We start from the raw sequence: 13,480 nt of genomic DNA on the forward strand, positions 1-13,480 counted from the left end.
ATTGGTTGTTTTAGGTTACTGTACCTGGGAAAACTCAGTGCCTTTTATTACATAACCATTAAAATGTCTTATTTGCATTTTTTTAGCATCTGCAAATAAAATATTTATTGGCAGCAGAAAATGTATTTTATTAGAAAAAGATTTTCATTATCTAAATGTGTAATGAACGGCATCTGATTTGTAAATGAGCCCAGAATGTAGCAGAATTACATGTGTATCCTGGAAGCAGGTCTGCTTGCATACCATATCTTTAGCTACCTAACGCTGAGCTGCCTGCATTTTATGAGCTACTTTAAGTATTTAGAAATGGTGGAAAGGTTACAGACAGTAGACAAATGAGTAATAGCTGGCACATGTACTGTAGGCACAGAGGTTGCCAAGAAACAGTGTATCTTTTCTTTAAACTAATATCTGTAATAAACTCTGCTTGTCTACCAGATAGGGTCTGGTCTTACTTGTAAAAGGTAAACAAATTTTGCACGAGTTCAGAGTGTCCTGCAAAATGTTAAGAATATCAGATGACACTGAAAGCAAGGCACAGAAGCCCCAGCTCAGTACACACAGTGTATTAACGTCAAACCAAAGTCTATGTTCCAAGCAGAGGTGATCTGTCAGCATCCCCCTGTAAACCAGATACCAATGTTCAAGTTTCACTGCAAGCTTCATTGAGTCCATTTCAGGCATTCGGCTTTCCCTTCCCATCAAATATAAAAGGTGGCTTAAGCCAACATGAGAGATTAACAAGAATGAAAAGAGTGGAGTAAGGGAAACCTAAACAGGCATAGCCCCCAGTTGATCCTATTTATATTTTTGGAACAATCCCATAACCCAAAGTTACCCTGTCCAGAATTACCTGCTATTTACACATTCTGATTAGTTAACATAAAGCTTTAAAAACTTACAGTATTGTATAATTCTTCCAAATGACCAATGGTCAAGAAGCGATGCATATTCACACCATATTCAATTAGCAACTTTACAAAATCCACCCGATCCATTACAAGTGCATCTTGCATTGCTTGTTCCAAAGACCCCACCTAAGAAGAAAAAAAGCAGAATTAAAAACAAAAAGACCCTGAGCAAAAACAACACAGTTTTGGTACTGCAGGGGAGCCATGGTGAATACCCCCTCCACCACGTACGTCGGAAAAATTCCGGCCCTCGGTACAACAGAAGTTGGACAGCACTGACTTATTACATTCTGGATAAGTCCTCCAATGGATCCCTAGCCCTCGAGCTGCCCTTTTGTATTGTGTATATGTGTATATGTGATTTTACCTGGGTACATCAACAACTGGTATCCACTCCAATTGGTTGGAAAGCCAGCTATCAGACTAGAGGATAAGGAGCCACACCAGACAGCTTTAGGGAAATGGCACATGCGATACTTGTAGTCAGGTACTTGTTGCAGCTACAAAATAGACAATACTGATAATTGTCTCTACATGTGTTTTAGCAGAGACAAGATATTTTGATCAGGTACACCACAGGTGGGTGTGGCCATGATTCCAGACTTTACCCCAAGCAATTTGAAGAATCTGTGGATTTCTATATAGAGTGGAATTATGCAGTATAAACCTCATATCAAATTATAAAATAATCAAGCTTAAACTAACTGGTAAAATGCAGAATGACTGCTGCCCTCGGTGCGGCTCCTATCCAAACAATTTTCCCCTCATTACTAGGAATGGTAGTCAAATTACAACAAAAACAAACATAGCCATAAAAAATGCAGTTATTTTATGAGAAAAAGGCTATTCCTCTCTATGCTGTGTATGCTATGTAGGCTATGCTAGGCTATGTAAACGTTAAATAAAGCCAATAGTATTGTTTTGCCACCAAAACAATACAATTATTATTACAAAGAAAATGGTAACCATTTTAAAAAATGGTTAAAAATGTATTTGCTTAAATTGGACTCTATGGGGGATGAACGTTCTGAGCTTTCTGGATAACAAGTTTGCGGATAAATTATCTTATATATGTATCAAACTTAGGTGGCAAACTTACAAAGAAATACTTTGCAAAAAGGTTTTCTGTTAACAAATGCATGGAAAAACCATCACCATTAAAGATTTCAGCTTAGACCCCGAAGGGCTTTTTCTAGACTCTAATTGAAAAGTGTTGTTCTTATAAATAATGCTTTTTTAAATAAGATTCTGACGAGTATAGACTTTGACTCTTGTCCTTCTAAAACTGTAAATAAATGGCTATTCATTCAGGTGGAAAATAACTGCTGACACACACGTGGCCAGTTTTGCTCCATAACAAGAACAAACCAGATCCAAAATAAGAAATCTATAGTAAAAGCCATTACACCTGTGACTAGCACAATAATGTCTAAGGTTTTAGTTAAAAAAAAACAATTCACATGTAGTGTATTTGTGATGGACAACCTGCATCCCTCCAGACTGTGTTGTAAACAGCAGTTCTGGTCATCAGACCTTTGCCAATTATGACTGATCTGGCAAATAGGTGCGGTCATTATGTGAGCAAACATTTAAAACATCTGGATTTTGAATTACGTATGAGCCAGAACTTGGAGGATGCTGCTGTGACAATGTCCAGCCCAGCCCCACACTCAACCCTTCTTTCCTACCGGATAAACATATGTACAGTACAGTACCCTATCCCCCTGTTTCCCTAAAGCTCTGACACCAGACTTAGCCACAAGTGTCAAACGGCAAACTAGGGGATTATAAATAAAACACAGAAAATTACATTTTTCTATAATGGCATCTGCCTAGGAACAGCCTTTAGGATAATATATGTGAGGTTTAATGGATAATGGGTTTCTAGATAATCGATTCCATACTTATATTCCAGAAAATATTGATTCATGTCACCTTGCTTTATTTATTTATTTTTTGTTTTCGTCTCATGTTGTGTTTTATATGAAAATAAATACTGTACCTTCCAATGTTGTCCATATATAAGTATGTGTTTTTTGGCAATGTCAACCCTGTTCCAGGTTAGCGCCAAGCTCAGCTGGTCTTGAGCAGACATATTAGTCCCTATAAAATATATTATTACAGGTTCCCTTTTATAAAAGTTTAAATAGATTGCATACAATAAATGTTAATAGATTCTGAATAAATGTTTATTTAAATAGTTAACCTTTTAGCAGAGCTGTCAATATAGCCAAATCAATATCTTGCTGTTCTTCAGATTCTGCATCAAATATAGTAATCTGAAAAATACAGAAACAATGATATAATCTTATGTACAGTTTCCAGCCAGCCAGTAAACTAGATAGTCATTCATTTGGCAAACTGTATGTCCCAAAATGCATTTCTAAAAAATAATATTTAACACATTTTAATACATTCTGGCATTTTCCTGTTTTGAAAATGCCAGGGGCACAACATATTTACAAGTAGGTCTTAAATGTCCTTTTCCTTAGATGGACAGGTCAAGGGTATATCAAAAGAATGCAGATATGGATATCTGCAAAAACACATCTGGGGGCAGCTAAGTGACCTGGTGATCCCTCTCACAACAAACTAAACTATAGCAAACCCAGCAAGAATTTCTGGGGACTCTCTCGAGGAACATGGCAATGACAAACAAGGAGATTTATAACCTGTAAGGAATCATCTCTACACTCGTTTGACAAATCTCATAAAAATACTTTTTCCTGAAATAACATTGGGAAAAATACTTTAGTGATCTGGCATTCTTGTGGGAAAATGCCTCTGTTTTGGTCACTTGTTTTCCATGCAGCAATGTATGTATTAATTTATATAGCACCACAAATGTATGCAGTGCTTTTCAAAGCATAACAAAGGATACAATTATTATAAAATTAGACAGTAAAAATGTATAAATCTTTGTCTAAGTGCTTAGGTGTTTCTTTTTTTTTGTAACTTATATTTTTATTAATTTTTGACAATGTTGATTGTACAGTAACAATAACAAAAAATGAACATATATCTGTTAACAGTGCAGTATGGTAGAGTTATGAAAGATATAGGTACGTTTTCACATTGGTGAGTTCTATGGTATCATAATTCAGAAAAAGTAAAGAGAAAGTTGGTAATAAAACACATATTGAATGGCTGTGCTGCAAAAGTATAATAGGGTTTCAGCTTTCATTGGCATATAGTACCCAGGGTGTCCAAATTTTGAGAAAATGGGGGGTTCTGTTGGTTAATCTGGCGATGCCTGCCTCAAAGACCTTATTTGACTCTACTCTTCGTTTAACCTCAGCTAGGGTAGGGGGAGTTGGGGTTTTCCAGTGTGAAGCTATTGAGATTCGGGCAGCTGTTAGGACATGATTAATTAGTGCTTGGTATGATTTGCTTGTTTTTGGGTATGGTTTGCCTAACAGAAAGGTTGTAATATCCGGTGGTGCAGGTTCTCGTAGTAGTTTGCTTAGTAAACCTGAAATTTCTGACCATAATGGGGTTATCATGGGGCAGGACCAGAAAATATGTGGAAGGGTACCAATGTCCCCGCAGTTCCCCCAACACATTGGGGAATGGTTAGGAAACAAAGTATGTAGTTTGGTTGGAGTATGATACCAAAGTATAAGAATCTTATAAATATGCTCTTTCTGTGTCGAGCAGGTTATCATTTTTTTTGCATTGTCCCAGATGAGAGTCCAGTCTTCCTCTGATAGAGGTTGAGGGAGATAAGAATCCCATTTACTCATGTATGGGTGTAAGTGCTTAGGTGTTTTAATACACAGTTGGGTTGAGGTCTCTGCCCTGAAGAGTTTACAGTCTACTAGCAATCCCATTTTAGTTAAGGAAAAGCTACTTTCAGGAGATATGCCGCCCACAAGTTTGTGACAAATCCCCTTATCCACCATTGCTCTTAAAGCTAGCTTTAGGGCTCTGGCACATGGGGAGATTAGTCGCCGCAACAAATTTCCCTTGTCACGGGCGACTAATCTCCCCGAACTACCATCCCACCGGTGAAAATGTAAGTCGGCGTTAGGATGACACACACTGCGCAGGCGATTTCGGCAAATCGCGAAGTTGCCTCGCCAGGCATTTTCGGCGATTTGCCAAAATCGGCTGTGCAGCGTGTGCCATCCCACCGGCGACTTACATTTTTGCCGGGGGGATGGTAGTTCAGGGAGATTAGTCGCCCATGACAAGGGAGATTTGTCGCGGGCGACTAATCTCCCCGTGTGCCAGAGCCCTTACACTGTTTCCAACAACGTGAACACAAGTTTATTGACTCCTGTTGTGCTGGGATCCCACATTGCATGCCTCTGTAAATAAACAGACAGAAGTTAAATAAAAACTTTTAAAAAATAATATATCCTAATACTGATCTATATGGAAACCATGGCTGGAAGCCATAAAGATATCAGGTTAAAGATAAACAACAGCAACCTATATCAGTAATTAAGATTTCATATATGTACCTTGCATTTACTGTATAGTAATGACTTTTGTTATCCTGGAACATGAATATCTTGTAATAAGATTTGCTTTACCCTCCCCTCAATAAAGATTTGGGGGGGGGGAACTTTATCAAAAGTTTCTACAAAATTACTATGCTTGCAAAGAAAATAGTTTCTATTAGACTGCTAGAATGCATATACCATTGACTTCATAGAATGTAAATAATTATCTGTGCATTCATAAAAATGACAGCCAAAAAAAACTTCAAAAATATTTTTAAAAAATGCATATATTATCACAAGTAGGAAGAGATTTTAAAATCCACCCATTTTAGTTCAAGTATAATCTTATGATCAATTCACTAAATATTTTAGCAATCAAAGAATATCCTAATAACAACCCATCGTATTTACATTGAAAAACACTAAAAATAATTTATTTTGGAGTTTTTTTTTAATTGATTCTACTTACAGACGCACGGCGCTCCATACACTCCATTAGAATATAAAGAACATGGTTTGATTGTCTGTGGCCAAGATTAAATGTCTTCTGAATCATCTCTAAGATTTCTTCTTTCAGCTGTGGACTAATCTGCCTTTAGTATTAAAATAAACATTTTTGTTAAAATAAACCTTAGATAGACAGACCAACAGGCAAACAGACACACCATTACTGCACATATTCTAGTATGAAACAACTCCTTTTACATTAAATTCAAAGAACAGAGGGGAAGGACAGCAAGTATATAAATCCAAGATCTCTTTTCCCTACAAAGAGATGACACACTAAATCCCTTACTTACTCTGTGTCCGTTGTGTGCTTGTGAGTAAATGCCAATATATCAGCTGCTCTGCCTGTTCCTTCACACACTACAACTGGTACTGGTGGAGTGCTCCTCACATATTCCCATACCATCAAGATGACATTTGGACCACCTTCTATAACAAGCCCTACCACAGGCACTCCTTGCCCCATCCCTGCGGGTAAAGTATCTCAGTTAAATTAAAACGATGTCTGTATAATATATCACGATTCTTATAACAACAAATATGATAACAATATCTGCCTTAATGTGTGCGTATAAAAAAGTATATAGGCTTAACAAAATTCAATTTAAATGTAAGTAGAACTTTGGTACTGCATCAGTAGGGCTCATTTACAAATAAAAGGTACAATTTGTTCCAGTACAATAACCTATAATAAACAAGTAGAGCTACTTTATCATGTTTATGCAATAGTCTTAGTGAATAGTCTAGTGAAAGGTGAATTTGAATTTGTTTGTTATTGGTTACCGCACTAATTCAGATTTACATTGTGTTAAGTTGGGCATTGCTTGCCATAAACTGGCAAGGTTGCAAAATGAGTGGATCTTAAAGGAACAGTAACACCAAAAAATAAAATAGCTTTAAAGTAATAAAAATAGAATGCACTGTTGCCCTGCACTGGTTAAACTGGTGTGTTTGCTACAGTAACACTACTATAATTTATATAATAAGCTGCTGTGTAGCCACGGGGGCAGCCATTCAAGCTTTAAAAAATGAGAAAAGGAACAGGTTACATAGCAGATAACAGATAAGTTCTGTAGAATACAATAGTGTTTTATCTGTTATCTGCTATGTGCCTGTGCCTTTTCTCCTTTGAATGGCTGCCCCCATACTACACAGCAGCTTATTTATATAAATTATAGTAGACTTTCTGAAGTAAACACACAACTTTTACCAGTGCAGGGCAGCAGCACATTATATTTTAGAAACTTTTATACACTTTCATTTTTTGGTGTTACTGTTCCTTTAAAGGGGTGGTTTACCATTAAATTAACTTTTAGTATGTTGTAGAATGGTCAATTCTAAGCAACTTTTCAATTGGTCAGTGATCAACAACAAGTTGCTCAGGAGCAACATGTTGCAACTAACCCCTTGGATGTTGCTCTTAGTGGTCTCAAAGCAGGTGCTTATTTTTGAATTCATGGCTTGGAGGCAAGTTTTAGTTGCATAAAAACCAGGTGTACTGCCAAACACAACCTCCTGTTGGCTGCCAGTCCACAAAGGGGCTATCAAATAAGCAATCACAGCTCGTATTTGGCACCCCCAGGAATTTTTTAAACTTGTGTTGCTCCCCAAGGTTGGGGTCCTCTGCTCTACATCATACTAAAAGGTAACTCAGTGAACAACCCCTTTAACAGGATTAAGGCACCAACACACTGGGCCAAATTGGGAGGATCTGAGTAATGGCCTACAGCAATGCTCTGATGCTGTCCTTGCCTTGCGGGATTTTCAAACTGACCAGATGTTAGAAAGAGCATTGAAAGGGTCCATACCCTGAAGGGCCAGATTGGCAGCTTTTATCAGGCCGTGTATGGCTAGCTTAAGTAAATGAGTTACAGTAAGACTGAAGGCACATGGGGCATTTCCCCCCAAGCAGTTGGAATTGCCACCAACAACTGAGTTTACCTGAAAGCACCAGTAGTGGTGATTTTTAGCCTCATATTATGTTTTGGAGTAGATGCTAATCTGTCATCTGAATCAGTATGCAGCACTTCCTGGACCTTACTATGCTGCTCTCCAGAAGGGTGCTACTTGGTCCTATAGTGGGCATCCCTAGGACACATCTACTTTGTGCATCATTTAGGAAGTACAAGGCAGAAGCTCCAAGAGATGAAAGGTGAATGGGAGCCCTTGCACCCTTGCACTACATTTGTCAGTGCAGTGTTCTGTGCCAGATAAAAGCAGCAACCCTGTCAGTGCAGAGCTTTGTGCCAGTTAAAAGGCCCAGAAACAGCAACCCTTGGCAAGAGCACAAGTGCTAAGTCTATTGGTTCTAAGGGTGACAACACTTGCAGCACTGCCTATATTAAATAAGCCTTTTTACTTCTGAGTAAATTGCTCAGAGAAATGTAAATGTTGTTGCTTAAATTTGTTCTAGTTCTGTTCTGCTCTAGTGATATCCATGACAGCAAATAGAACCTCATCTCCGATCTGACCACAGCGGACAATCAGCCCCAACATTTGGAATGGTATACAGCATACGTACGGGTATGGATCTTCTGAAGGGAAATGAAGTCTTCCAAGTTTCTCCTTAATTTCATTTCATTACCATACTTTCCAACTGTGCCATCATCCACCATTATAAAATGGGAGTGCATGCTATTGAGACTTGTCAGTTTGCTCATTGGATTTATCAGTGTCTGATACAGGCACACAACCTGGAAAAGTGCATTAACATTAAAGCAAATAAATGCTAAAAAACTAAATAAATGAATATTTGAATATAGGGTTACATAACTATTTTTTCCCACCTTAAAGTGATACTGACACTAAAAAACTACTCAAAATTCGAATGTACGTGAATAGTTCCCTATAGGTCATGTTGTTTGTTTTTTGCTGAAAGAGAAGCTCTTGTAAGTAATTGTTACTTGAAGTTCCTAAACCTGTTTTGCCAACCTGACTGTCCCTTCTCAACCTGTCAGTTATAGCTTCTAATGCTAATGGACTCCTACTGCACAAATATAGCAGCCCCCTCATACAGGAACATGGTGGATCAGATAGGTAATGTAAAAGCATTGGGCAAATACTTTTATGGCATATTTATCAATAGCATGCAAAGACAATGGTATGATAGATATAAAAAAAGATTTAATATTTGATGTCAGTATCTCTTAAAAAACGTCTGAGTTTGTATTTATGGCAACAAAGGTTCATACAATATCTCCATAATAACCACACGGGGGCTGATGGAAAGGGGTATGATAGTGGTTTAGGCATAACAGTACATTGCCAAATAACAATGATCCACATGCAGGATACCTTTGTTGCTGGTGGATAGGCATTTCAGAGAGATTAGTTACCCGCGGTAGCAGAGATCTATCACAACTAATCTCTACTTGGGATATTAACTTAAGAGCAGTGGCACAAGGGGAGATTAGTTGCCCGCGATAAATCTTCACTACCGCGGGCAACTAATCTTCCTGATATGCCATCCCACTGGCAAGAATGTAAATTGCCGGTGGGGTGGCATATGCATCGCTTCGGTCGCCCGAAGTTGCCTTACAGGGAAACTTCGGGCGACCAAATCAATGCATATGCCATCCCACCGGCTATTTACATTCATGCCGGTAGGATGGCATTTAAAGGAGATTAGTTGCCAGCGGTAGTGAAGCTTTTTCACCGGTGACTAATCTCCACGTGTGCCACTGCCCTAACGGGATCTACCCATAAAACAGTGTGAAAAGACAGGGAAAGAAGTGAAAGTGAGTGTACAGACAGATAAGTTCTAAGGAACTGAGACAATGAGTCCTTTCAAGTTGGCAGCTTATTTGGCAATCTTGCCAAATTAGCAGATCTTAATGTGTATGGCCAGCTTTAGGCTAGTGACAAACAGGGCTGATTTATGCACAGAATCAGCCAATCCCCTGGCCTATGCTCCATCCTGTGTCTCCACTGAAAAGCACCAGTTCGACCTTGGTGTAGATACACAGAACAGATTTCAGCACAGAAATGCATCAGTAGCCTAAGATGAGAACTTAAGACTAACAGAACAGTAGTAAGAATAGAGACACATTAATTACATTAACATAGTACTTAGCTAAAAGGTACAGTAACACCAAAAAAAGTGTATAAAAGTAATAACAACATAATGTTCTGCTGCCCTGCTCTGGTATAACTGTCTGATATAACTCGGAAAGACTACTATTGTATATAAGTGGTGTGTCTGCCTCAGAAAGACTACTATCGTATATAAACAAAAGGCACAGGCACGTAGCAGATAACAGATAAAACACTATTATATTCTACAGAGCTTATCTGTCATCTGCCGTGTAACCTGTGCCTTTTCTCCTTTTTTCCAGCTTTAAGGGCAAAGACACGCATTGATTTTTAAAAAGTCGGTTGCAGCGACTAATCACAGCGATTTTCCTGCCACAGGTGAGAGTATAAGCAACTAACCATCCACACGGATTCGCAGAACGGATTAGTTGCCACGACTAAAAAGATGTGGTGACTAATCGCCATGTGTGTCTTCGCCCTAAAGGCTGCCCCCGTGGCTACATAGCAGCTTTGTTTATAAAAACTGCATACTTCCCAACATTTGAAAAATGAAAAGAGGGACAAAAAGATTTGGTGCGTGGAGCGCGGCAATTTTTTTTTCACGCCCACTTTTGTGACCATGCCCCAATTACCACACCCAATTTTTTTTCCCAAAAAATACTCCTTTTATATAGTTAAACGGTGGGATCAGACGCAAAATGTGCTATAACCTCATACTGTGCTACCTAAGGAAAACAATATAGAGAGAAGGCAGTCAGTTATAAGTGAGTTATAACTATGTCCCCCCATACACAGTGCCCCCAATGGCCCAATATACACAGGGCCCCTATACACAGTGCCCCCATAGGCAGTACTCCCCCATACACAGTGCCCCCATAGACAGTACTCCCCCATACACAGTGCCCCCAAAGACAGTACCCTCCATAGAAAGTGCCCCCATAGACAGTAACCCCATTAGAAAGCGCCCCCAATTGACCCCATACACAGTAGCCCCCATACACAGAGCCCCCATAGAAAGTACCCCCCATACACAATGCCCCCATAGAAAGTGCCCCCAATAGCCCCCATAGACAGTACCTCCCATACACAATGCCCCCATAGTAAGTGCCCCCATAGACAGTGCCCCCATACACAGTAGCCCCCTTACACAGAAACCCCCATAGACGCTCCTTCTGCGGCAGCGACAGGCCCTTTTATAAGGTTGCGACCCATGCGTATTGACGTTGCACGTACGCACGGGGCGCAACCCTATAAAAGGGCCTGTCGCCCTATGTGGCAATAGCCTTACACTTTTTAGCAAAAAAAAAATAGAAAGCAGCTTATCTTGTTCAACTACAAAAAAAACCTTAAAAATGGGACTTTGTTTGGATGGCACATGAACTAGTAAGGTGACACACGGAGCTACTTGTAGCCAGCTACTTGTCGCGGCTACAAAATGCCACAAAATACCCTGCCATAGACAATACTGAGAATTGCCTCTGCTAAAACACACGTAGAGACAATTTTCAGTACAGGAATGGGATCCATTACATGAAAACCCAATTTCAGAAAGTTCCAAATTACAGGAAGGCCATCTCCCAGACTCTATTTTAAACAAATAATTCACTTTTTTTTAAATAATTTCCTTTTTCTCTGTAATAATAATAAAGTACTTGATCCCAACTAAGATATAATATATCAGCTATAATATTATTATATTATATATTAATAATATTAAATATATCCTCATTTGAGGCAAAATATATTGGGTTTATTAAATGTCAAAATGATTTTTAAATAGTTTGAAGGTATGGAGGTCCAAATTATGAAAAGACCCCTTATCTGGAAAACCCCAGGCCCCAAGCATTCTGGATAACAGTCCCATACCTGTATTGTCTACTTTGCAGCCACAGCAAGTAGCTTTGTGTGTCACTGCACTAACACTTTAGCAGTAAGTAGCTGCAGCTACCAGTAGAAATCAATTTTACATGTGTAATAAGTAGTTGGCAAATCAATTTAAATGAATAGTTTTCAAAGTATTAGCATTGCTTGTCCTTTAACCCTTTACCTACTGACACTTTGTAACTAAAATGTCAGTGATGTTGATTTTAAGCCTGGGACAAAGGTTTAAACAAATAGAAAATTAACATTTCATACTAATCAGTATTAGGGGGGCTGACTTATTTCAAACCTGCTGTTAATACAGATTAACAAAATAGCAATAATGACTTAAAGAGAAGAATCTACTCACGTCTTTGCCAATGAGATCCTGCTGATTCTCAATAGCTCCCCATGGTGGTATGCCAACTGCACAGATTTTTCGCAGGTGTTGAGAAGCGTGTGCTTTTAAAGCATCACCCACATGTTTGGAGGCCCCTGAAAAAAAAAGTGTCAGTGCCAGCTCCCTAGTACAAAACACAGCAACAAAACAGTTGCAATTTGTCAATATCAATTACATCTTTAACACCAGGTTTTCATGTATATACAATGTATGAAAATTCTTATAGGGCTAAATATGATTAGTCGTAAATTTCATGCCAATGGAGCTATCCATATGAAAACAATTATTTCAGTTTTATGTCAGTATACTGTAATATTTCCAAAGAGACCAAATAAATTGTTAAATATAATTTCACTACTGTGATGACTACCTTACACTTTGCTAAACATATCAGGGCTCATTTACAAAAGGCAGGAGCGCTGGAGGGTTACAGGCGCAATTATAGCCCATGTCACTTCCCATGACTGGTGCCACTACATTCTGCAGAAAATTCTGGCAAAGTGCAATGTTGTAAGCTGCAATGAAGGTCTGCACTAAATGCCAGTCTTATATCCCCTGCCATTATTCCTTTGCATGTCTTGAAGGAAGTGCAAAGTATGTTTGTGCCTAAAGATGGAGGCACAGGCACAAAGACACAACTTTGTGAATACAGAAATATTTAATATAATTGAAAAATATGCACAATAATACATTAAGAAATTTACCAGTATTAATGCCCTCTGTAAGGATCCATGCTCCTGTTGTCTCAGCAGCTTTCACCAATCCTTTGCCAAAAACTTGCTTTATTTTGGACGGAAGTTTAAAATTCTGTATGCCCCCATGGACAGAGATCACAAGCTTGGGCAGTTCCATTTGCCATTCTTTAATCATCAGATGCATTAACAGTTCCAATGTGGTATCATAGGATATTCTTATGTACTAGAAGTGGATATAAAAAAATGATACAAATAAAAATGATCAATGTTTTTTTTCAGAGTAAAGATGGTGAATTCTGAATTTTAAAAAAAGAGACCACCTGCTATATATTCACACAATTAAAAAACAATGGAAAACATTCTATTGATATCCTCCCCAAATAAACATTTCACATTCCTGTGGGATGGCATTTAGGGGAGATTAGTTGCCCGTTAACAGGGAGATTTGTCGCGGGCGACTAATCTCCCCATGTGCCGGAACCCTAAAACACATGTAGAGACTGTTATCAGGAAATGATCAGCATTGTCTATTTTAGTAGCCACGAAAAGTAGCTGCTACTAGTAGCTCCATGTGTCTTCACCTTAAAGGAAAAGTAACACTAAAAATTTTAAAGTAAAAAATCTATT

At 38.6% G+C, this 13,480-nt stretch overlaps 1 protein-coding gene across 5 annotated transcripts in view; it reads right to left on the reverse strand.

Annotated features, from left to right (window-relative positions):
* The window catches only part of trpm6 (transient receptor potential cation channel, subfamily M, member 6), a 92,582-nt gene that overhangs the window by 68,809 nt on the left and 10,293 nt on the right, over positions 1-13,480 (reverse strand). For 2 of the 5 annotated variants that reach the window (XM_031890874.1, XM_002940033.5), the window contains exons 5-12: positions 12,863-13,076; positions 12,129-12,253; positions 8,388-8,559; positions 6,160-6,334; positions 5,829-5,952; positions 3,118-3,190; positions 2,914-3,014; positions 903-1,037 (exon numbers count right to left, since the gene is read on the reverse strand). In XM_031890874.1, the coding sequence (XP_031746734.1) occupies positions 903-1,037; positions 2,914-3,014; positions 3,118-3,190; positions 5,829-5,952; positions 6,160-6,334; positions 8,388-8,559; positions 12,129-12,253; positions 12,863-13,076 (1,119 nt within the window). Of the gene's footprint in view, positions 1-902; positions 1,038-2,913; positions 3,041-3,117; positions 3,191-5,828; positions 5,953-6,159; positions 6,335-8,387; positions 8,560-12,128; positions 12,254-12,862; positions 13,077-13,480 lie in introns of those variants that run through there. The other 3 variants (XM_012971667.3, XM_031890880.1, XM_031890885.1) reach the window with 3 other exon arrangements.

Source organism: Xenopus tropicalis, chromosome 1, assembly GCF_000004195.4.
Source record: "Xenopus tropicalis strain Nigerian chromosome 1, UCB_Xtro_10.0, whole genome shotgun sequence".
Classification (NCBI taxonomy): Eukaryota; Metazoa; Chordata; class Amphibia; order Anura; family Pipidae; genus Xenopus; species Xenopus tropicalis.